This window comes from Lygodium microphyllum, chromosome 6 (genome assembly GCF_053477565.2).
Source record: "Lygodium microphyllum isolate KBCC chromosome 6, Lygodium_microphyllum_v1.1.10, whole genome shotgun sequence".
NCBI lineage: Eukaryota > Viridiplantae > Streptophyta > Polypodiopsida > Schizaeales > Lygodiaceae > Lygodium > Lygodium microphyllum.
In genome coordinates this window covers 2693346-2718601 of record NC_141140.1, presented here as the reverse complement: position 1 = coordinate 2718601, position 25256 = coordinate 2693346, and the positions used below count along the sequence as shown (strand labels likewise).

General features: G+C 40.8%; 2 protein-coding genes across 2 annotated transcripts in view; both read left to right on the top strand.

Annotated features, from left to right (window-relative positions):
- The first annotated feature begins 10959 nt into the window (after positions 1-10959).
- Positions 10960-25256, top strand: part of PEX5 (peroxin 5) — an 86087-nt gene continuing 71790 nt past the window's right edge. The window contains exons 1-4 of the mRNA XM_087679206.1: positions 10960-11138; positions 11417-11648; positions 11834-11968; positions 12060-12231. Of these exons, the coding sequence (XP_087535332.1) occupies positions 11529-11648; positions 11834-11968; positions 12060-12231 (427 nt within the window). The 5' untranslated portion in view covers positions 10960-11138; positions 11417-11528. The remainder of the gene's footprint in view (positions 11139-11416; positions 11649-11833; positions 11969-12059; positions 12232-25256) is intronic.
- Positions 16061-20718, top strand: LOC148034236 (uncharacterized). Its single transcript, XM_087680431.1, has 5 exons — positions 16061-16338; positions 16377-17530; positions 17637-17952; positions 18296-18499; positions 20500-20718. Exons 2-5 carry the CDS (start codon positions 17235-17237, stop codon positions 20716-20718), a joined length of 1035 nt encoding a protein of 344 aa, XP_087536557.1. The 5' UTR covers positions 16061-16338; positions 16377-17234.

Genomic DNA, 25256 nt, shown 5'->3' with positions numbered 1-25256 from the left:
AGAATGAGGAGCTTGACAAAGATGGTTGCAGGACATTTGTAGTTAACCATATTCAAGATTGTGACAGGATTTTGACAAGGCTAGAAGAGGTACATCTTACCCTTTCTGGAGCTAAGTCGATTTTTGGAGTAGAAGTCCTAGTGGTCAGTCATCTATGTGGCCCCTATGGACGCAAACCTTCTCCAATCAAGATAGATGCCATCAGCAGAATGCAAGAAAAATGCACAAATGTTTTAGAGGTGAGAAGATTTCTTGGCACATGTGTATTCTATCTCATATGGATACCACATTTTACTCATGTAGCCGAAAATCTTTATCAATTATTAAGAAAAGGCCAAAGATTCTCTTGGAATAAAGAGCATACTCTCACTATGCATAAATTAAAGAAGATATTAATTTCAGCCCACTCTCAAAAGGGCTAACTATTCAAATGGTCAACCCATCATTCTTACTGTGGATACAAGTCCCATTGGGATAGGATGGGTTGTTGGCCAAGAGGATCTTGAAGGTACATGTATGCAATTCGTTTTGGAGCAAAAGTTCTCAATGAACGTCAAAGAAGGTATACACAAGTAAAAAGGGAATTGTGGGGAGTTGTAAGAGCATTAAAGTGTGATCGTGAATACTTTATAGGTGCTTATGTAGTGGTAGAAATTGATTGTCTTCCACTCTCGGGCATGAATGCCAACTGTTCTACACATGACATTGCTATGCTAAGATGGATTGCATATATTAAGTCTCTCAACCTTGAATTAAAGCATATTGCAGGAAAGGAAAATCCAGTTCCTGACATGCTATCACATGCATGATATGACAATGAAGAAGAGTTGATGAAAGAAGATGAAGCTGAAGAATCTATACTTGCTGAATTTCATTCCATGGCTGCTAAAAATACCTTTCAGTTACTGCATATACTGGTCCAAAGCTAAAAACAACAGGATGGTCAACCAAAAGCCAGCATGCTCATTACATTGCTTAAGTTCTAGTTCATTTCCTTGAAGAAGATTATGAAGAAGATTGGCTAAATATCAGCCAATATTTAAGCACAATGAAGAAGAAGGAGACTTGGACTGATGAGGAGTTCAAACGCGCGATCACTATTTTCAGGCAGTGAACAACACTCCGAAAGTGGGAGATGAAGAAGGAGTGATCTAGCAGGATTCTGGCTAGGTGTCCTGGTATTTAACCCCCCTTTTGGAGCCATTGAAAGCATCAGATTGGCGATCTGAGCAATATAGAGGAATGTCTTATTTTGTATACGTTTTTATCTATTAGAGTTATATTTTCTCATAATGCTGAAAGAAACTGACAGCCTTCATCTCTGCTAGTATTCTTCTATATTTTCTAATTCTTTTTGTGAGTATTCTTCTACATCTTCAATCTCTTCGAACCCCTTCTCTTTCGTCTACTCCTCTCCTTGAATCTACCTACACCCTACTGTCTCCTATCTTCAAGAACTTGGCTTGAAACCTTCAACCCTTCTCTTATCTCTACCATCTCCAAAGTCTAAGCTCTTGAACCCCCATACATTATTCTCTTACCAAACCCCTGTGGTGACCTTCAACCCTACGCACTGCAACAACGATTTAAATATTCATTGTTGGACATTGTATTTGGGCACTGCCTGACTCTTGGGCTGCCCAACCGCTTTATTCTTTATTTGGACAAAAGCAAACACAAAAGCTAAAGCATGCTAATTGTAAAATTGAGCTATTTTTTAGCTTGGAGATGAATAAAATATTAAATACATGCTTTGTGGAGCGCTCACACAAGGCATGGGGGGAGATTGTACCCAATTGGTCTTTTTGCCTCATGTCGTGTAAGTCTATTCTCTTGAATTTTGAGCTTAAAGTAGAGTTCTTTGTTCTTGGGGCCTTCCAGTGCTTGCTACGTACGCATACGGCATCGATTTGTGCACTAGTGGTATCAGAACGAAGCTAAGATCGAGGGCTTCCAATCGCTTACCATCTCTCGCAAAGCCAAAGCCCTTAGAACGAAAGGGCTCTGCAGTCGTGACAATCCGTCAATACTAGTGTGTTCCTGGCAGTGAAGAACCCCTTACTATGTTGTTGGATCATGAAGGACTAGTCTTTGCTAACGAAGGACCACCCAGGAAGTTCTCTTGGAAGATATTTTCTTCTTAGAGATATCAATAAGCAAAATCTTCATTAATATTAGCTTTAAGCTTTACAAAGCTTAAGCTTTGCTTAAACTCTTCAAAACATGACGAATTGCTGTGGGAGGATGTACTCGATGATGACGCCATCGACGAAAAGCTGCCGCCGTCTTGGTCGTCATCAAAATGTTTGATCAAGCTTTTTAATTTAAGCTTAAGTCTATTTTAAGCTACTAAGGCTTAAAACTTCTAAGTTTCAACCTCTCTTAAGCGGGCATTCTTACTCAGTTTATACCGAACTCGTCTCAACCTCCCTGCAAGCCTTTGTTCACACCTGTAATAGAGATAATTTCTAGCAAGCAGATTGCTATACACAGTCTTCACGGGCAAAGAATTTGTCAAATAAGGATTTCAGCAACTTTCGTATCCACAAAAAAAAGAAAGATTTCTAAAAAGCTATTTTTAAAAAAAAGACCAAGCCTTGTAAACCCGACTTTGAGCTACACTTATCCTGTTAACAAGATTTCAAGTGTGTGAGGTTGTTTGAATTTTTGCAGGATGACCGATCAAAATATGGAAGATTTTATGGCGGAAGGTGATTTACCGAAATCAACGATGAAGAAAAAATTGGATCTAATTATGATGCAGCTTCAAGAGGAATGAAGAGCACGTCAAACTTTGCAAGCTCAATTGGCCACTCTTCAACGATCTACTGCCGATCAAGATGGACCGCAACCTGAAGATGTCATACAACGCACGATCGATGCGACACTTGAAGCATAATCTATTCAAAAAGAAGCCAAGATAAGTAAAAGAAATTTCAAATTCCTTACTTTCAATGGTTACGCATTGGAAAGACTATTATTGCTTTTATCAATTAGTTTGATGATTATTTCTATGAAGAACAATATGCCGAAAAAGACAAAATTAAGTGTGTCACTAATCATTTAGTGGACAGAGCATCGTTATGGTGGACTATTTTTCGCAAAAGCATTGATTGTCCTACTACTTGGGAGACTTTTCAAAAGAAATTTTTGCAAAATTTTCTTTCACCTCAATTCCATGAAAAAGCAATCAAGTAGTGGGATCTTCCGCAACAAAGAGATCGCGAGCCTATTTCACAATATACTGAGTGTTTCTGGAATGCTTTATTGCAACTTCAATTGCTCAAAGATGTACCTAAGGTGACCCATAAGCGCAAGTTTATGTCTAGTTTGCTTGGTCATTTCTATGCGAAAGTGAACATGTTCAAGCCAACGATTCTCGAGGATGCGATTTCTTTGGCCCATGATGCTGAAGACAAAATTCGAGGATGAGAGAAGCGACCACAACAATTCTCAAATAACGATACAAAGCAATTCAATTCTAACTTTCAAAGATTTAATCAAAACCGCTTTGTTCCATCTTCATTTTGTAAATCTTGGACACGACCCCATGCTTTACCATCAAACACAAATCCAAATCCTAAGCTATCTTTCCAGTCAAATCCCAACATTCCTAAACTCCCCGCTATTACCAATAATGTTTCTAAAGCCAAATCCATAGTCTCTTATAAGTGACATCAACCTGGACATCTAGTGGTGAATCGTCAATCCAGAAAGCCAATTGTTCACATCAACTACTTGGGAGCGACTGAAGATGAAGACCATGGATGAAATGCCAGATTTCACAGAAGACGATGAGGATATCGGTATCACTTCAGATACTTTACCAGATATGCCAAATCCCCATTCTTTATTAACGATTAAATGTCTTGTGCATGGTAGAGAAAAGACTGTTTTACATGATGATGGAAGCACACACGATTTTATTTCTGCAAAGTTAGTCAAAGAATTGAATTTACATACTGTTTCCACTCATTATCGCATCAAGGCTGCATTCTTAGGCACTAGATACAATGGAACACAAGAAGTGCATGACTTAGAAATTAAAATTGGTGATTATGTTGAACGCAAAAATTTCTTAGTGGTGCCTTTGTAATTTAGTGACATTATCCTAGGAATGCCTTGGCGTCATCAATATAATCCCAATATAGATTATTCCACGTATTCAATGAAGATTTATTCTAATAGAAAACAAATCACATTGCATAGTATGCACACTTTCGATAATTTTCAATTGCTTATTCATACACAAGCTAAACGTGCATTAAGAAAAGGTAGCAAATCCTACTTAATATGGGTGCATGAAATTGAAGTTAAGGAAAATTAGATGTATCCTAGGTACACACAATTTCTTTCACAATTTAAAGATTGTTTTGTTGCTGACTTACTACCTGGTTTACCACCTACACGTCCTAAAGATTATTAAATAGACTTAGTTCCATGTTCACAACCACAACGTAAAGCACCTTATTGACATAATCAAATTGAACATAAAGAAATTCAAAACCAACTTGAAGAATTATTAACCCCAAGGACTCATTCGACCCGGTAGTTCTCCTTTTGGTGCACATGTCCTATTAGTTAAAAAGAAAAATAACACCTATAGGATATGCATTGATTATCGTACACTAAATAAAATCACTGTCAAGAATAGATATCCGATCCCTAGGGTAGACGACCTCATGGATAAACTACAAGGGACTGCAATATTTAGCAAAATAGATCTTAAATCTGGATACCATTAAGTACAACTGGACACATCTAATATTTTCAAAACTGCATTTAGGACTCAATTTGGATTATGAATTCATTGCTATGCCTTTTGGTTTAACTAATGCACTAGCCACATTCAGTCATATGATGAACTGCATATTTTTGAAACATCAGCATTGTGTCATTGTTTTCTTTGATGACATATTGGTTTTTAGTAAAAATGAGAATGAGCATTATGAACATTTATCCTTGATTTTCAAATTGTTGAAAGAGAATCAATTATATACTAATCCTGAACTTGGAAAGAGAATAACTTTTCTAAAGTCGCCCAGTGTGACCAAACAAAGTAAAGACTCTGATAATTCTTAGAGCAAATGGATTTTATTTTTTTTGTTGAGAGAATAGAAACATACCTCGCTTGGTTAGCTATGATTAAATTTATGATAATATTTTATTATCATTGTCTATTAGTTTGTGGAACAATTGTATACTTGTCAGAGCTCAATGTAATACAAATCTAGATCAAGATTGCCTGCAAAAATTATTTTGTATTGTAAATGTGAGAGAGAGAGAGAGAGAGAGAGAGAGAGAGAGAGAGAGAGAGAGAGAGAGAGAGAGAGAGAGAGAGAGAGAGAGAGAGAGCTATTTACTAGTAAAGAGCGAACTATCTATTGCGACACATATCATAATCCAATGTAAAATAAATTATATGAAACCTGGAGTACTCGCACAAATACTTTTGTGTTGCAAATGTGTGTGTGTGTGTGTGTGTGTGTGAGAGAGAGAGAGAGAGAGAGAGAGAGAGAGCTATATACTAGTAAAAAAAAGAACTCTTCATTGCAACACATATCAGAATCCAATGTAATTCAAGTTCTATCGATTTAGAATGCTTGTACAAATGTTTCTATATTGCAAAGCATGAGAAAGAGAGAGAGAGAGAGAGAGAGAGAACTATTTGTTGAAACACCTTTCATAATATAATATAATACAAATTCTATAAATCCAGAGCACTAGCACAAATTATTTTTGGAGAGAGAGAGAGCGTATGTGTGTGAGTGAGTGAGAGAGAGAGTGTATGTGTGTGTGTTGTGTGAGAGAAGAGAAAGTGAGGGAGAGATAGAGAAAATGAGCTACTTACATGTAGAGAGAGAGAGAGAGAGAGAGAGAGAGAGAGAGAGAGAGAGAGAGAGAGAAGAGACTGTGGTGGCGAAGGCAGTGATAGTGGCGGTGATGGTAGAGTTAGTACTAGTAGCGGTGCAGTGGAAGTGGAAGTGGAAGTGGAGGTGGGTATATTTAAGGCGGGAATAAATGAAGTATGTGGAATAAGAATAGAGGGGTTGCAAAAAAAAAAAACTTGCACAAAAGCTTGCTAAAAAAACTTGCTTCTTGCCCTTCCCCTAAAATATATATTCAATCTTGCTCTTATTTTAAGAAAAAGAGGAATCCAAGCCAATGTTTTTCTCTTCAAGTATCAATATAGAGATAAGATTTGTAAGGTTAGGGATATCGTCCTTGGTATTCATAGATGACCTCAAACTCTTGTACTCATCTCCAAGTCTAATTAAACTTGTACACACAATATCATTATCATCATCTACTACACCAATAGATCCAAGAGCTTCCACAATTCTCTTGATATGTATTGCATAGGTATTGATGGATAGATTCTCTCTTTTAACTTAACTGATCTGACTTAAGCTGCAACTTTCACGCATTGTGTTTATGCCTCAAATAACCTTGCTAGATTTTGCCACACAATAGTGAGGGTTTCAAATTCTAGGAAAGAGCCCATCATACTATCTATAACACTCACAGATAACCAATACATCATGCTACTCTACGTTTGCTTCCAATCCTTCTTAGTCTTTATATGTGCTATAGTAGCATTTCATAGAGGGACTTTGGGTGCCACTACCATATCCCCTTCAATGTAATTTCAAACACCTTTGCCCTTTAAAAAAATTGCCATCTGGAACTTCCATGCAATAGAATTATTTTTATTGAGCTTTTCACTAACAATTTGGTTAAAATTGGCAAACATTTTGACAAGATAAGCAACCTTGCAAACCTACAATCTATAACCAGGCCAATACCAAATGTAATATAACTAAAACATGTGGCATTTTTTAATTGATATTATATAATAATAAATGCAATATGCAAAATATATATATATATATGTAAACATCCTCTATGTCTACAACCTAGCAAACACCTAAAACCTTAAGATTCATATTCTATAACCTCTACTACACTTGAAAATGGCGAACAAAATTAAATTTACATTTTATCCAAAAATCACTTTCAACCAACTTGCACTGCCAGAATGGAGAGAAACAACCCAAGTGGCAAAATTCACTCCAATAAAGTTCTAAAAAGGGAGAATTTGTAATATATACACTACTCTCTATAACCTAAAATAGATGCTGCTATGTTTACACAAGGTTCAGGTGTTGTAGCTGACATTGAAATTTGGCATAAGTGGATCAAACATATATTTAATGTCCATCATTTGAAATGGATGTAGTCATAACAAATTATGGACTACTTACCAAAGCTTTGAGTTGATGAAATACACAAAGTATGTGCAACATATCAATTTGGAAAGCATACAAGGTATGCATTTCCACATAAAAAACAAGTATGCAAGAAGCCACTTGAATCGATACATTTTGATGTATGGGGTGCTACAAAGACTCTAACTACGAGTGGTTACAAGCATTATGTCTCCTTCATTGATGATTATACTTAAAAAGTATGGGTTTATTTTATGCATGAGAAAAATGAGGTGTTCACTCCCTTTAAAAGCTTTAAATCTTTGGTTAGGATTGTATATTAAAAGTTTAAGGTTGGATGGGAAGGGAGAACACTTTTTTAATTAGCTTTTTTATTTTTTGAAGAATGGTATCGAGAGGTAGTTTACATATAGGTATACACCATAGCAAAATGAAGTTGTTTAGTAGAAAAATATGCACATTGTAGAGGTGGCTTGAGCACTGATGTGTTTGAAAGAGACTTACCTTATTATTATTTGGCGAAAGCACTTGCTACTACTGTATATTTTATGAATAGAACACCTATGGTTGTTATACATGATATGACACGTGAGGATGATATATAGGTAAAAATCAAATATGTCCCATCCAAAAGTCTTTGGATATATTGCTTAAGTGCATATTCTCGATGAGTCTAAAAGAGAATTACCTCATTGTTTGTGGGTTGATGTACTTCCCACTATTGTATGTATTATGAATAGGACATCTACGATGGCTATATATGGTATGACACTAGAGGAGAAGTATATTGGTAAAAGGTCAAACCTGTGCTACCTAAAAGCATTTGGATATATTACTTACATGTATATTCTTGATGAGTTATGTAGCATATTGGATCCCAAAGCAAAAAAAAGAAGTATTTATGTTATATTATATTGAGTAGAAGGGATATAGATACTATAACCTTATTACACATGAGTGGAGGTTAGCAGGGATATTGTCTTTATGAAATGGGTAGGTAGTATAGCAATATGTAGGTTATAGTTGGGGCTAATGTGGATGAGAGTATGGCTATGAGGTAGACAATCACAAGTTTGTCCACCAAGTACATCATATGTGTGTTAAGGGCTTGGCATGCCTAGATTATGAAGAATATATTATTAACATTGGATTTTGTAGAGCATAGATTGACCACTTACTTTATGTTTATAAGAGTGATTCGACTATTGTGGTCATATATGTAGATGACTTAATTATCATGGGTGAGAGTGAGATAGAGATTGCCTATGTAAAGAGTCTTCTTAAAGCTGAGTTTAAACAAAAAGGATATGGAAAAGTTGTGCTATTTTCTTTGCATAGAGATAATCAGGACTCTAGAGGGTATATAGTTGTCACAAAGATAGTATGCTTTGGATATACTAAAAAGTATGGTATGGCTGATTGCAAGCTAATATCGATACCTCTAGATGCCAATGCTAAGCTTAATGTATATGAAGATAATGTGATTGAGGATATCATTATGTATAGAAAGATTGTGGGCAGCCGTACTTATTTAACGATCACCATAGTTGGTTTGGAGAGTTAATTTATACAACTTTCATGGAAGCCACATTTGGATGTAGTGCAATGTATATTGTGCTATAGCAAGTCTACACTTGACTATGCCTTATTCTATGCTACAGATGTACCATGGACTTGTATGGTTACACATACATAGATTAGACTGCTATTATTTTAGATAGAAGGTCTAGTAGTGGGTTTATGTCTTCCTTTGAGAGCGGTGCTATTACTTATAGGAGCAAGAAATAGCCTACATTTGCACTATCTAGGTATTGAGATAGAGTATAGGGGTGTTGTACTCAATGATTTGGGGCTATAGGTGGACAAGAAGGTTATCATCTACTTGGATAATGTTAGTAGTATTCAATTAGCCTGGACTAAAGATATAGAGGTCCATTACCATTTCATTTGAGAGTGGTTCTAGGAGGTGATACTGACTTGGTTTATGTTTGTGCAAAGCATTAGGCTATAAATAATTTTACCAAGACCTTGGGAGTTGAGAAGCTTCACTATTTCATGACTACACTTGGAGTAGATAAGCTCATGCTAAGCTTGAGGGGGGGTGTTGTGATATCAAGCTCTATGAGCTAGCATCCACTATACACCTTGATGACGTGGTAGGGCTTTACTCATTGGCACGTTAAGTAATTGACATGGATGATATGCCGGTGATTCTACAATTGGGATTATATCCATGTAGTCCACTCTTGGTTGTGACGCACTCATTGTGCCATGACGGAATGCAATGAAAGGACAACCTTGCAAATGCAAGAGTGGTTTTAAAAAAACGGTCAGGATGATGAAACTAGAAGTGATATCGAGTACTAAATTCTTGTTTTTGGCTTGCCTTACAAGGCCATAGTAATCAAGTTGTATTTTTCCCTTTGTTATCTTTGAGCTTTTATTGCACTTTCAAACAGAGCACCTTATTGGACGATTGTTATACCTTATTGGATAATGATGTTGCCTTGGGCCATTAGGGAATGAGCCTCTCTCAATCTCTTAAAATGAGGATAAAGGTAAGGGACCAAACAAGTTGACACCCCCAAAAGGAAACCCATTGGTGGTCAAGGGTTTGGGTGCCCCTAGATTACAAGTCATGACATAAGCCCCAACATTCACTTATTACAAATCCTTTCACATCCAATGACTATTTTGAACAAAAAATGCATTTTTTAAAGCCACTTCGAGCTATCTATGTACACATTCTTATGTATCATTCATAAGTTTGATGTGAGTGATAAATGAAAATATTTAAAACTTAAAAAATCATTTATCCTTGGTGGGTTCACAAAATTAGTAACTGTATGTACACATATTCTAGTACTTTCATATTAGTTTTCTATCATGTCATAGACTATCTTTTTAGGAGGAAGAAAAAAAGAAGACTTCACCTTAGTTCTCTATGTGCTCAAGTTTCCATCGTGTGTATTGGTTACTTCACCTCTCTCTTCTTTTGTCTATTTACAAATTAATCAAGTAATACTTAATCGAATGATAATTAAGACTAATAATAATTAATTGAATACTAACAACTATAATTAATCGAGTAATACTTAATTGAACGATGAGAATTAAGGCTAATAATGGATTAAACAACTAAACCCCACACTAATACATAACTACTAAGACTAATAACACCAAATAATCGAACAACAACTAGGATTAATAACAATTATGGATGAAAGACTATGACTAATAACACTAATTAATCGAATGACAACTAAGACTAATAGCAATAATTGGTGGAACATGATCAATCAAAGGTCTAACACTAATCAAATGACTTATTACTATATTAACTATAAAAATCTAATACAATCAAAATTAGTTTTCAAGATCCAATACAATCACACTAATAAATCGAAGTAAATTCAATGACTAACTGACACTAATTCATCTTATGCCATGTTTAATTATTAATAGCACTACAATCGAATTGCAGTTGAAATCTAGGATAAGACTAACACTAATTAATGCTAATCAAATAGCTAGTTACAAATAATTATTAAAATCTAGTGCATTTGAGAGAGAGAGAGATTCGAAAATCTGTAATCGAATTCAACGAACTGAAAAAAACAGGCAGAGGCCATATATAAATAATCTGGAGGCCTTGGGGACGCGAATCCCTAGACCTTCCATTGCGGACTTTATATGATATATCTATTATCACCTTAAGTTTTTGCTTTCGTGCTAAATTTTTTAAATCGAATTCCAATCAAGCCGACTTTCTCGCCATCCGGATTCCTCACTTTGCTTTGGAACCAGGGAAGGATCGCTTGTGCCAGGCGCCATATATAGCCCCTGCCTCTGCCCGACCCGACCCTCTCTCGCTCTCTCCCTCTCTGTTTCTGCTCCGAGTCAGCTCAGGTATCGTCTTTCCTTTCGGTTGTGCGCGACGAGCTTTCTCACTCGTCTCGACCCGTGTAGTTTAATAAGTATCAGAAGATACGATGGAATTGCACTACAGCCTCTTCTTTTAGAGCTTTTTCTGGTAATAATGCAATGGCCTAAGGTTAGGTCACGGCGCACGCGGGTTTTCTTTTGTTAGTTCGGTAATTGGATGTTAAAGTTTGACTGATAATTTCCATCTGCTGATACGGGAATTCTTTTGTGTCAATTTGGTAATTCGCTTTTGTTCATGTCAGGTTTCGTTGGTGATTTTTGCATCATCTATCAGCAGTATTGTAAGCCATACCAAGCACCTCTCAGCAGTATTATAAGTCGTACCAAGTAATCCGTACAACATCTAGGTTCACAATGGCATTGAGAGATCTTGTAATGGGTGGCGGTGGGTGTGCTGTTCCTGGCACCTCTTCTTCTGCCAATCCATTAGCTGGCTTGGCCGATTCAATATTTGGCACAGCTTCCAAGACACAGGTTTCCCTCTTTCTCGTGTCACAATTTTATTTCCGATCGAGCCACTGCATTTTCTGGCCGGCAGGATGTCGAGAAACCTTATGGAGTGTCTGTGGAGAGAGGAACTTCACGTTTTCTGTTGTTTATAGGCTCAGAGGAAGTGCTATATTCTGAAGCTTCATAATGTTGCGTGGTGCTATTAACAGGAAAGGTTGAAAGAACTTCCAGCATTGCCGGGTCTTGAAGGACCTGCTTCAAGTGAGCTAGGGACTAGTGCGGGTTGGACTTCTCTTCCTGGATCAGAGTTTGAAGCAACAAATGGGCAACAAAGTGGTCCTCAAGTACATCACAAACTGTCTTCTCAACTTGCATTTTCTTAACAGTGCTCAAGTGTTTGTGCAAATGTCTTTGACCTAAACCGTCTTAAAACAGGGATTGCAATTTCACGATCCAGATTATGCTAGTGCTTGGAATGATGCTAATACAAGAGAAATGCCACACCCGCCCTTTCTTCAAGAGAACAGTCCGCTTCCAGCATATTTTGAATTTGACCGGATCTATGAACAGGGTGCAGCATCAGCAGGGCGTCCCCCCTTTGTTGAAGGTAGAATTGCTCTAAGCCATATCACTCGCTCACTTGTTTGCGATAATTATAAAGTATTGGTAGCTTGAGTATTAAAGATGTGAATCTTACTTTGCTTTGAGTAGCATATGTGACATTGGAGAAGTGATTGTGGTTTATGTTTATCTTTCAGAATAACTACAACAGCCTGGCTGTTGGTTATGCATGACCTCATATTTTCTGTATCATAAAACAGAGGCTATGTTAGGAGTTAGAGGTGGTGTAGGCAGCTTGGACTTGGAAGTTCTTGAGGTAATGATGCCCTCAGTGATTGGCCCGAGCTTGGGTGTTCAAAGGACTAGTACCATGTGAATGAGGGCTAGTTCTTATGGCAAGAAGACACAACTGGAGCATAGTTTTTCAATGTTTCAATCACAGGCCAAAGGCAAAAGGGATGATTTGAACCCTGAAGCTGAATCATACATGCATCTCCAAAACAATTATTAGATAATAGATTCCATGTGCCAAATAAAAGGACATGGGAGAGAGCAAAAGCACGACTTACAAATTACCGTATTGAACTTTGTGTCAATATAAAAGTAACTTATCTCAAGTGAACAAGAGTTTTAGAGACATTAGAGGCATGGCAACTAGATAATAGGTACTTAGGTACTAGATCGTTTAGATTGAAAATTGAAAAAAAGCCCCCAAAGTAACATGGCTGTGGCGTGTAAGCATTAGTGACTAGTCTACTCACTACTCATCATCTTCATCATTCTCAAAATAGAGTCTTCCTCCTGTTCCCCTTGTTTCTCCTTCCTAATCATCCATGCCATACCAACCAAGGGAATTCGGGCCAAGGACATCACTCGTGCTTACCCCAATGTGTGATAGTTACGAGAACAAGCAACAAAGATAGAAGAAGCACAGCTACTAAACATTGAGAAGAATGAACAATGAAAAAGAGAACATAAGAACTTAAAGAAAGAAAGAATGGGCAATGGAATCCATAACACAAGACATCAGATGTGCCATATTGACCACACATGTGATGGCACGTGTTATGAATAGTAGTACTTGCAATGTCCCTCTTTTCAAGTGGATGTGCTCCGATATAAATAGAGTATATATAGGCCCAGAGACAAATGAGCTAGCCATAAATGTACCACCCAACTGCCCATAAAGGAGCCCAATACAAATCCTAACACCCATGAGGTGTACACCTCTAACATCTCTCTTAGATCATAGGTGGTTAGTACAAAAAAATATAAAATGATGGGGAACAACAAGGCCCTAGGAATATTGCCATGTCCCATACAACAAGAAAGTTCCACAGACTACTAGAAACTTGTACTACCATATTACATACAACAATGATAAGTGATGCTGAAAAAGAGGCTCGAAGTACTCGAATGTATCATTGAAAACACTCCAAGATGCCAACTTTGGACATAAATTCATTGTAAAAGAATCTTAAGGAGAAGCACCAAGTTGATGTTGTAATTCTCAAACTGTGATAATAGAAAATGAAAGTACCTGGGTTTTTACATGGTTGAAGCAAATTTTAGCATTTCTTGGATTCATACCGGTCATCTCCTGGTTGCGAGCTTTGTCAAAGTGTCAGTAATATGCAGAGATGAAGAAAAGACCACGAAAGCAGTTTTGCAACCATGAAGGTCACTCTGAAGGGATTACGACTAAAACTAGGATGCCAAGCTTTAAAGCTTGAAAAACTTTTCTCTCTTAGAGTAGAGTTTACTGCACCACCCATGGCGGTAGAGGCTTTCTTTGAGATCATCACTTTTATATGGGAAGTGTAGAGCATAACACTTGACCGGTTACCACGAAGATCTTCAAGGGAAGGTTTTCTCCAATGGCATTTTGGACATTTGGCATGTTTGGTTTCCTAAGGCTATGTACAACAAGAGGGTATTGACTACATTGACACACTTATTGGCTGCTTGCATGATGGCTATCAAATTTGTTCTTGCTCAAGTATTGCACTACAAGTGGTCCATATAGCAAGAGGACTTGTATATTGAGCAACATGAGGGATTTGTCATTCTAAGACACAATGTGGAAGGCCCTTTATTACCTGAAGCAGCACACTGCCAAATCTCAGATGTGGGAGGATGCCGCCCAAGCAGAGATCAAGAAAATGTAATGGCAGCAGTTCCGGAGGAGTGATGCGCAGCAAACACATCCTTTGGAGAAGAAAACACAGCTGTAGGGGAAGTCTAGGAAGTGAGGCAGCTGTAGATATGTTAAAAATGCAGCCATCTGTCTGTCCAAGTTGATGATGTCAGTCAGGGCAGCCCAAGTAGCAGCAAACACAGCTATATGAGGTGCTGGAAACACCAGACTGACAGCTAGAAACAGGTTGCCAGCTGATTGATGATGATGTGGCAGCTGGGTAGTAGTAGGGTGGTCTGATGCGCAGGAAAACACAGCAACCAGGAGTCTAGATGATGTGGCAGCAGCTGGAGCTAGGTAGTAGGTGGTCATTTTAGGAGTCATTTGTGTCTTGCATAGTCATCTCCTACCTGTGAGCCTCAGTTCGAGTTAGATAGGGACATTAGGAGCTTTGACACTCAGTCTGCCATGTGTTTTGACTTAGGAGGTAGCTCTTTCTAGAGCATGCATTTCTTTTTCAGTCAGATTTAGGTGTTTTCACACTGGCTGGTTATTTTTGAGCTCAATGTATTTCTTTTTTAGTGGGTTTGGACTGTGCTCATATTGATTGGGATGGGGCGACCAGAATTTATTATGGTGATCTGCATTTTCCTGATTATTTTATTCATGTTGTGTAGTTGGCCAATATATTTATGGATTTAGGAGTAGGTCAGCCAGTTTTGGCTGATTTTGGCTATAAAATTTGCACTGACTTGGATGGGGTGACCAGCATTTATTATGGTGATCGGCCCATTTTTGATTATTTTATTCATGTTGTGCAGTCAGAAGCATATTTATGGATTCAGGAGCAAGTCAACCAGTTTTGGCTATTTATAGCCAGCCTCCACACTAGGCAGATTATTCGTAGGTTCACCCTTTGCAAGTTTTAGGACACTTCAACATATAGGGACTCTTCTCCATCTTTTGGTGTTGCCTTTTGTCATTAGTATGATCCAATGCCCTCATTGATGCTTTGTGCTGCGTGTAGGGACCGATCAGTCCTCTTTTGTATTCAGCTTTCATTTAGTTCAGTGCACGTTTTCTCCTTCCATCTATGTACCCCGAACGGCGTTTCGGCAAGTCCGAAACGGACCGGCCGTTTCGGACCGGGATGGAAACGGGAGCACGCCTTTTCGGGATCCTGTGGCCCGGCCCCGTTTCGCGTGGTTATCTAGCGCTGAATTTCACTTGTGATTCTCCTTCCCCACTTCGTCTCTCGCTCGCGCAGCTCTCGAGTCTCGCCTTGGCCCTCCTCCTCCTCGGACCTACAACAGCCACCTCCTGCCTCCTCTTCCTCTTCCTCTTCGTGTTCTCCTTCTTTTTGTTCTTCCTCTTCCTCTTCTCTTTCTTCTTCCTCTTCCTTTAAGCTCTTCTTCTTCTCCTTCTCCTTTAGACTTCTCCTTCTTTTTTTCTCCCCCCGCCCCCCCCCCCCCCCCCCCTTCTTTTTCTTATTCTTCTCCTTCTTCTTCTTCTTCTTCTTTCTTCTTCCTCCTCCTCCTTCTTCTTCTTCTTCTTTTTCTTCTTCTTCTTTTTCTTTTTCTTCTTCTTCTTCTTTCTTCTCCTCCTCCTCCTCCTCCTCCTTCTTCTTTTTCTTTTTTCTTCTTCTCCTTCTTCTTTTTCTTCTTCTTCTTCTTCTTTCTTCTTCTCCTTCTCCTTTAATCCATTACCTAGGTCCTGACTCCTAAAGGCTAATCATATCATGGCGTCGGACCCATATTGGAGGCACGTCACTCCAATCAAGGGATACGAGGGCTCCGGTGGATCAAAGAAGTGGCGGTGCAGCTATTGTGGATTGGAGAAATCGGAGAGTGTAATGCGCGTGAAAGACCACGTGACTTGCGTTTCCAACAAAGATATCGGGCCTTGCGCAAATGTGCCGGCAGAAGTAAGAGTAAGTCTCCATCTTTGGCGCCGAAAGCGTATGGGTATTGAGCTAGAAGAGGATGAATCACACCACATGGGGCTAATGAAGCACAAGTGGAGCAAAGAGAGGCTAGTGGGCCTAGTGGCGCTAGTCAAATTAGAGGTGTTAGTGGCCCATAAAAAAGAAGTGCATCCATATCCGTATCGGGTCCAAGTACAAAAAGGACCCCGTTGCCATCTTCTAGCGGTGGTGGGCAAAAGGGCTCCTTGCATGGTGCAAGTGTCTATGCAGGACTTCAGAGGCAGGCAATCGTAGAGGCAACCAGGGAACTCACACACTTATTTATTCGGTGTGCTATCCCTTTCAATGTGGCCACTACACATCAATGGACGAAGACAATTAGGTTAGTAAGCCGCATAGGATGTGAGTGGAAAGATCCATCTGCAGATGCATTATGCACACGGGAGCTTCAAAAGGAGAAATCATCCAGGGGCTCCAATTCCAGAGGCTCAATTGGAGCCCTTGAAGGAGACATGGGTGAAATATGGATGCACAATATTATGCGATAGATGGTCAGATATACGCCAAAGGAATATTTACAATGTTTTGGTGTCTTCATGTAAAGGCACCATATTCATTAAGGGCATCGATGCCTTTGCCTCAGGTCTTACCATCATAGGAGGCTTTCATTTGGGAGCACATGCGACAGGTCATCATGGACATAGGAGTCCAAAATGTGGTGCAGTTGGTGACAGATAATGGAAGCAATTGTGTGTCTATGGGATGCATGCTTGAGGAGGAGTTTCTTAGCATAGTATGGACTCCATGTGCATCCCATTGCCTTGACTTGCTTATTGAAGATGTTGGGAAAATATCTTGGATAGATGATATTTTCAAGACGGCAACAAGCATGGTAAGATTTGTGAAGAAGAGGCCATCCGTCACAAGCATGTTTTGAGACAATAGCACACTTCAGCTATTGAAGCCCTTCACCACTCGATTTGCTTATATGTTTATTGTATTGGAGAGGTTGATACGGGTCCGTCCAAATTTGATATGGACCATTGCATGCCAGGAATGGCTCACATGGAGTGAGAGAGAGTCTTCAAAGGCTCTTACTTTTAGATACAATATTTTAAATGAGAGTTGGTGGGTTGAGGCAGAGGCATTGGTGAAAAGTCTCACTTTTATTTACACTGTATTGCGCATCACTGATATGGAGGGGAGTACTTTGAGACTTCTATATGAGTATATGGATAAAATTGGTGTGGCCTTGCTTCGCAACAGCTTTTTGTCCCAAGACAAGTAGATTTTTGTTTAACTTTTATATGTGTAATTATTTGGTATTAACGACTCCTTGATGATTGATCATTATTCTAATATCTAAGTTTTTAACATATTTCATATATAGGGTTGATGAGATTCGTGCAGTGTGGAATGCACGATGGGATTGGTTTCATAAACCAATCCATGCTGTCGTACATATCTTGCATCTCCTTTGGCGTAACGAGGAGCATTACACTAGCGAGGAGTTAGAGGAGGGCTTCATGGAGTACATGAGGCGTCTCACAGGGGATGATGTAGATATGATGAGAAGAGTAGAGGATGATTTGCTAGCATTCCGCAATCATTTTTTTCATTTTGGCCGATTCATAGCTAGGCTTCGAGAGACACAACTTCAGCCTGTCTCTTGGTGGAAGAAATACGGCAATTGTGCTCCTACTTTGGTATGTGACTGGTGACTTTTATATTTTGAATCTTGATTATCTAATGCATTATGTAACCTAGGTAATAAGTTCTGTAATCTATTGCCTACTGAAATGTTGATTTTATGGCATGCATATTAGCAATTGCTAATTACTTAACCTCAATCTTTTAAATTTGAATAGAAATGCATTGCCATTTGGGTCCTATGGCAAGATTGTAGTTTAGGGTTGCTGAGAGGAACTGGAGCACATGGGCCCTCTTCCACACCAAAAAGAGAAACAAGCTCATAATTGCTCAGTTGGAGCGTTTAGTGTTTTGCCATTGTAATCTCCAGCTCATAGAGAAGGTGCGGACATTCCGCAGATACCACAGGAGTGGGATATCTACTCTATGCTCTATGAGAAGCTATCGGCACCGATGCATGAGACTCGTGCAGAGAGGAGGGTTAGAGTAAGGGCCACACGTAGTCGTGCATCACAGGTAGAGTCAGAGCCAGAGTTTGAGGATGAGGCTGAGGTTGCTTCATCAACTTCTCGATCAGGTATCTTGGAGTCGGACGAGGAGATGGTGCACAGATCCTTAGAGTCTAAATGACTCGTGATATATAGGAGTCAGTTTAGCAGTGCAGAGTCTAGTCTAGAGTTGTCGGTTGTTCATTGATGTTGATACTTATAGCCTCACTGGACTTTGGAGTTTTGACATATAATAGATTATTCATATGACATAGTTACTATCATTGTATCTTGATCCCACTTATTATGCATCTTGATTCTTGTTTCATTGTTCTTAATGTCAGTCTTCACTGCTCTTTAAAGTTTAGATCATAGATTATTCATGAGCTATAAATTCTAATTTATTTTGTTACCTTATATTTTGAAAATTGAGTCTTAATTGTGTTAAGCTGTCTTAAGTTTCAACCATTGAGTCCTCAGTCTTGACTCCTTAATCTTCACTTGTGAGTCTCTCTACATCAACATACAAAAGGATCACATTAGAATTGCTCATAGCAGTCCTGAATGTATCCCAACTCTTTGGTAGAGTGCAAAGCAAGAAAGTAGCCTTAAATTTCTCATCAATCATAAATTTCAAGGCAACCAGCTGGCTGAAAATGGAGTTAAACTCACTCAAGTGAGTAGACATTGCTGTACCTTCTTTCATACGTAAATCCATAAGCTTTTTTAACCAATACACTTTACTTGCAGTGCTCTTCTGTGCATACAATTTTTCCAGTCTAGTCCATATAGCATATACAGAATCCAAACCTTCAATGTTGAAGAGCAAGGCATAAAAAATCGATAGCTCTATGGTTGAGCGTGCAAGCTCATTCAACTCATCCCAATTGTCCTGATCTATGTCCACAGGCTTTGCCCATTTAGTTTTGATCGGTTTTGCCTGCTTCTTTTGTAACAGGATATTGTAGCACTGTTTTTGCCACACTGCAAAATTATGTGCGCTTTCAAGCTTCTTTATATGCATCAAATTACTGCTGCCATTGCTGCCAGCCATGGTTTTCAGCTCAAAAGTGACCAAAAAACCAGTAAATGCAGGCCCAAATTGTCACCCAAGTGACCAAGGTACAAACGAGTACCAATCAGCAATAAATGACCACGCAGAAGTACAGATTTCAGATCTGTAATTCAGTTTTCAGAAGCACCAAACCAAGTGCTACAGCATTATCCAACTGATTATAGCTGTTCCAAAGGGCATGTGCATCACATTACATGAGAAATCCCAAAATTTCAGCTGCAATTTCTGTTGTACGTGTACTCACGGGCATAAAATTTGACACGAACAGTCAAAAGCCCCAAAATTTTGTGCTTGAAATCGTCAAACACACATCTGCATTTCCTCTGTCATGCATAGAACTGTCCAATTTTGCCAAAATAAAGCAATTTCAGCAAAACCCCCAAATTTTACCAAGTGTTGATGTCCAAATTGCGCGGAATTCAACCTGCATGTACATAAAATGACCAAATGCTGCACCAATTTTGCCCGAATCGCAAAAGCCCCAAATTGCATGGGGTCCAATGTGCCTCAATGTCGAGAAATTGGATCAATTTCAGCCCAATTTATGCATGTACATGAAAAGCCCCAAATGTCGGGGACGAAATGTCACAAATTCCTGCAATTTCTGAGACAAATATCATTGTTGCATCTTGCGCGCATGAAATCTGGACAAATCCCCAAATTTTCCAAGTCCTGTGTGCACTAATTTCAGTGAAATTGAAATAATTTCACTAAAAATGTGAAAAGCCCCAAAATTTTGGGCCTAAATCCGCCCAAAATTCTGACAGTGCTTACACGCACGAACGCCGGTCAGTGAGCAAAGGGCTTGTTTGCAGGGAACCTTTGAAAAAATAAAAATAAAAAAAGAAAATTTGCAAAGGAAAATGACGAATGTGCTCCCGTTGACCAGCCGCCTGCTGTCGTGACTTGTCGCCTGATGCCACGGGAGCTGTCGCCTGCATGTCGGAAGCTATCGCCAGTTTGTCGCTGACCTGTCGCATTCTTGAAGACTGTCGCCTGCAGCCCGTTTTCGTCAGACCTGGTCTGGTCGTTGTCACCAGGCTGTAGCGCTGGACACGAAGTCCAGTTGTCTGCGACTACTGCCCGTCACATGTGCTGCTGCCCGTCACACGTGCTGGGCAAATCCAGTTGTCTGCGACTACTGCCCGTCACATGTGCTGCTGCCCGTCACACGTGCTGCTGCCCACTGCTGCCCTCTGGTCCACGCTGGACCAGCTGTCACTAGCTGGACCTGCCGCCTGCTGGCCAGTTTGAAGTGACTGTTTCCACTCTCTTGTCTGCCAACAGACAAACACCCACGTGCCGTACGTCAGCTGCCTCTGATCTTGGGGAGTGTGCACTCTGCGCTTTGATACCAGTTTGAAGGAATCGATTAGGCACGGAGATTGAGACAGATAGTCATTACACGCAATGAGACAGACAGGGAGAGTGCGAGAGAGCAGAGTATAGAGTGAACACATTTTTAGGTACAATGACGAGTGTACCACTTAAGGTTTTAGATAGATATATGTATGAAAGTACAATGTGCTAAGGGTGTGTTCACACCCGTGCACATATAAAAGGCACGATGGCCCTTTATTCCCAACACTGGGTCCCTGCCATATCCAAGCCAAGTGCCAGCTGCTAAACTCCTATGGGCTAGAAGCCATAGAAAGAGAGAGATCTTCCTGGGCCTAAAGCTGTCATGTAGCCGCCTCCAAAAGTCGTATAGGAACTCATCTGAGACTCCCTCTCTATGCCAATGAGGGATGGCTGCAGGCTGTGCTCTAATCTTGCTCATCTGTATCCTCCGTCCCAATCTAGTAGTGTAGCCAAAGAAGGGGATGTCAGATGGCCTATCAAGGAAGGGATCCCTCCACACCCACTCTCCTGGATCCCACAGAAGTCTCTGCAGAGGCCTCTTCCAGTATGCCCAATATATCCATCCAACTATAAGGCAAGTGGTTGGGTCTAGGTCTATGTGCCATTTTCTTTGAAAGTGTGCCACTACTTTGATTCTCTGCCTGGAGTAGCCACTGAGTGCTGTAAGGTCAAGGTTCTCTCGCAGGAGGCGACCATCCTCCTCAACTGTGAAAGTGAATGTCCTGTCTCTGCTATATGCTATGATTGCTAGAAGGATATCGTCTCTAGAGAAAAGACCAATCCAAGTCTGAGTGGAAGCTGTTTCAGTTTGCCAATCTAGAGGAACCCCTTCCATCACGGCCTCAATCATAGCCCTGGCTCCCCTAAGACCATGTAATCTCTGCCTTTGGGTCTCGTGTGGTAACTCCTGAAATGCAAACCACTTCCCCACTGATGTAGCGACCTGTAAAGAGAATCTCCCCCATGATAAGTGTGTCTGCTGCCCAATGGTGTGGCTCGACTCTGATCTCAAATAATGATTAAAGGGAAGAGATTGTCTCCTCTTCTCTTCAATAGTAGTCAGGGGGAGCTGGTGGAGCCCTGGAGATACAGATCTCCAAGCTCTAATAATGGCAGCTGCAAATCTGACTGTGAAGCTCCTCCCTAAATCTTTGGTGCTGATCTCCTGGAATATCCAGTGAATGCTGGGCTGCCATGGTCCTCCATGTATAGGTGTCAAGTCCCCTAGCCTCCCCATCAGAAGTTTCTTCCAGGGCTCCTCACCTGGAAGTAGATCCCTAACAATGAGCTTGAGCAATAAGGCTTTGCTTTGACTATGTGGGTCTATGATCTCCAATCCTCCTCTGGATCTAGGCTGTATGATGACATCCCAAGCCACCTTTGCTCTGGCTGGTCTCCCATCCCCTCCTGACCAAATGAAATTCCTGATGAGACGTTTTACCTGGCCAATACACGACCTAGAGAATGCCCAACAAGAAGTGATGTACCACATGGTTGCAAGAAGAACTTGGTTGGCAATCGCTACTCTTCCTGCCAACGAGAGTCTCGCCGAGCTCCAATACAAAAGCTTCTATTTGATGCTTAAAAGTAGGGGTGCTAGCTGCTACTTTGAGGTAATGTTAATCCCCACATGGCATCCGAGATATCTAACAGGGGTTCCGCAGGCAACCCATGTGAAATCCTCATGTAGTCGCTACTCTGGCTGTCTAGTGTCGCATATCCAAAATCCAAAGGATTTGTGCCAATTAATTAGTGCTCCTGATGTTCTGCAAAATGTCACCATAGTTGCTACAAAGGCTCTAAAGTTGCCCTCGTTCCCATCCAAGTAAACTGCTGTATCATCAGCAAACTCCACATCAAGAAGCTCCTCAAATTCAAGGATGGGTAGCTTGATGCCTCTGATACTTGTAGATCTGTCTCTCAAGAAGGAACTCATGGCCTTTGCTACAAATAGAAACAAGAACGGAGCAAGTGGACATCCCTGTCTAAGTGATCTATGGATGCTGAATCTATCTCCTCTTGCCCCTCCAGTCATGACCTGGCTATGTGCTGAAGAATAGAGAGCCGCTACACCCTTGACCCACTTCTCTGGAAAGCCCATCTTGAGCATTGTGCCCTCTAGGAACTCCCAATCCACGCGATCATATGCCTTCTCAAAGTCGAGAAGGAGCACAATAAGGTCTTGCCTCCTGGATCTAGCCAAAGCTGTGGTCTCCCAGAAGGTGAAGATATTGTCCAAGATGCTACGCTCTCGGACGAATCCTGTTTGAGTGGGGTGTATAATATCTGACATCAATGGTGCCAGCCTGAGACTAATCGCCTTTGTGAGGATCTTATAGGCAGTTCCAAGCAAGGTGATTGGTCTACACTGTGTGACCTCCAATCTATCTCCACTTCCTTTCGGGATAAGATGAATCAGCCCCTCAGAGACTCTCTCTGGCATAGTCCCTGATGCCATAATCTCCTGAAAGGCAGAGTGGAGGCCTTTTTTGATAAGATCCCAGTAGCTCACAAAGAAGGGTTTATCTAGTCCATCTTCCCCTGGACACTTGCCTGAGGGTAGTGCCCGAAGTGCCTCCTCCAACTCCTCCTCTGTAAAATGGGCCATTAGATTTCTGCTCATCCTATCTGTAACCACTCTGTGCGTACTCTGCCAAACTGCTTCTCTATCTCTCTCATATCCAGGGGGTCTAGTGGTGGATCCTAGTAGGGATGTATAGTATTGTGTGGCCACCCGTCTTGCCTCTAAAGGGCCCTGTGCAATGGATCCATCAGCTCTCCCGAGTTTCCGAACCCCTTGTCTAGAGTGTTTAGGCCTTGTGGTGCGGAAAAAATCCCTATTAACCCTGTCCCCAGACTGAGTCCAAAAAGAGGCTCTCGCATGAAATATGTACTTTGATCTAGCTTCCTTCATGGAGTCAATCTCTGCCCTGGCGGTATGCATCCTCTCACCTATCCATCTGCATCCTGGATGTCTCTCCTCCTCCCTCTCTGTAAGGCAGCCAATGATGCCCTAGCAGCTCTTTCCTTCTCTAGAAGGCTTTGTCTCCTCCTTGTGGCCTCCTCTCTGAAGAGGGAACTAATCTCCTGTAAGCTCTCATCCAAGTCACTAGCTGCTCGTCCAGCTGAGAAGGGTCTAGATCTCCAACACTGTGTGACTGTTTCTCTAAGATCATCCTCATAAAACAAGTGCTCTAGAATCCTGACACTAGAATGGGGTCCCCCTACTCTCTCAAGAAGAAGTATCTGAATCGGTGAGTGGTCTAAGAGGGTGGTGCCAGGTATGATGCCTGTAAGGCCACCTGTGTCGCAGGCCCAGTCATCCACATAAAATCGATCAATCCTGGAGAAAGTCCTGGCTTCTATCCCCCTGTCTCTGTTGGAGAACTGAAGTGAGCCTGTGGTCCTGCCAAACTCTGTTGTGAGCCATGGATCCTGGCCTCTAATCTGGAATAAGAACTCCTCCCAAGTAGCCTGCTCTCCTCCCCTAATGATTTCTGTGCATCTACCTCTCCTCTCCTCAAGAGCCTCCACCATGTTAAAGTCACCCCCTACCTGTTGAGAAACCCTTCACCCTTCACCCGTAGTTTGCGTTTTTTGCATTTTTGCGTTTTGCGTTTAGGGTTTGCAGCCCCAAAAAGGGGCGCCATCCTAGACTGACTTTGCCTATTTATAGGCCACTCTCTCATTCATTCCTTACGGCTGATTCATTCAGTCTGTCACCTCTTCTCTCTAGCCTCTCCACTACCCTCACACCCCTTCAGGAGGACGTTGCGGTTCATGGTTCGTGGCTATCTTCATCTTCCTTGTGCTACGGCACCCTTGTTCCCTTGTATCACATTCACTCCATGATTCAGAACTTCATCATTCCATTCATCAGAGTTTCTTCTCTCTTCTCTTCTCTTCTCCATGTTTGCCGAGTTCGCTCCGTGTTCCTTCCCGCAAACCCTATTGTCTCGCTGGTACATCATCTTTTGACATGGTATTAGAGCTGGATCTGCTCACCTAGCAGCGAAGATCCTCCACTCCAGTGAAGGCAAAGACTAGTGGTGGATTCAGCATCCACTTCTCTTCTTCTTCGGCTGCATCAAAATCTCGTTTTTGCATGTTTCAGGTGTTTTCAGCTTGCTGCCCACACCCCTTTCGTGGAGGACATCGCTATCTTAGCTGTCTCTTATTGTCATCTATAGTCTGGCGCCTGTTTCCAGCCTTCCACCCGCAGTTTGCAGTTGTTTACAGTAGAGCGATTGTTGCTAATCACACTCCATTCAGAAAACAATCTCGTTTTTGCATATTTCAGTCTCTTACTGATGGTCACATCCTCTTCCCACTGGCAGCTCACTTCCAGCCCTTCCACTACCCTCCCACCCCTTGAGGTGGACATTGCGGTTCGTGCTTCACACTACCCTCACACCCCTTGAGGCGGACATTGTGG

Bases quoted from the DNA above. Each gene is read 5' to 3' on its own strand.
- LOC148034236 (XM_087680431.1), top strand. From the start codon at position 17,235: ATGTTTATTGTATTGGAGAGGTTGATACGGGTCCGTCCAAATTTGATA. The intron at 17,531-17,636 runs GTAGATTTTTGT...TTTCATATATAG, and splicing joins AGCTTTTTGTCCCAAGACAA to GGTTGATGAGATTCGTGCAG. The intron at 18,500-20,499 runs GTGCACAGATCC...CGTTGTCACCAG, and splicing joins TGGAGTCGGACGAGGAGATG to GCTGTAGCGCTGGACACGAA.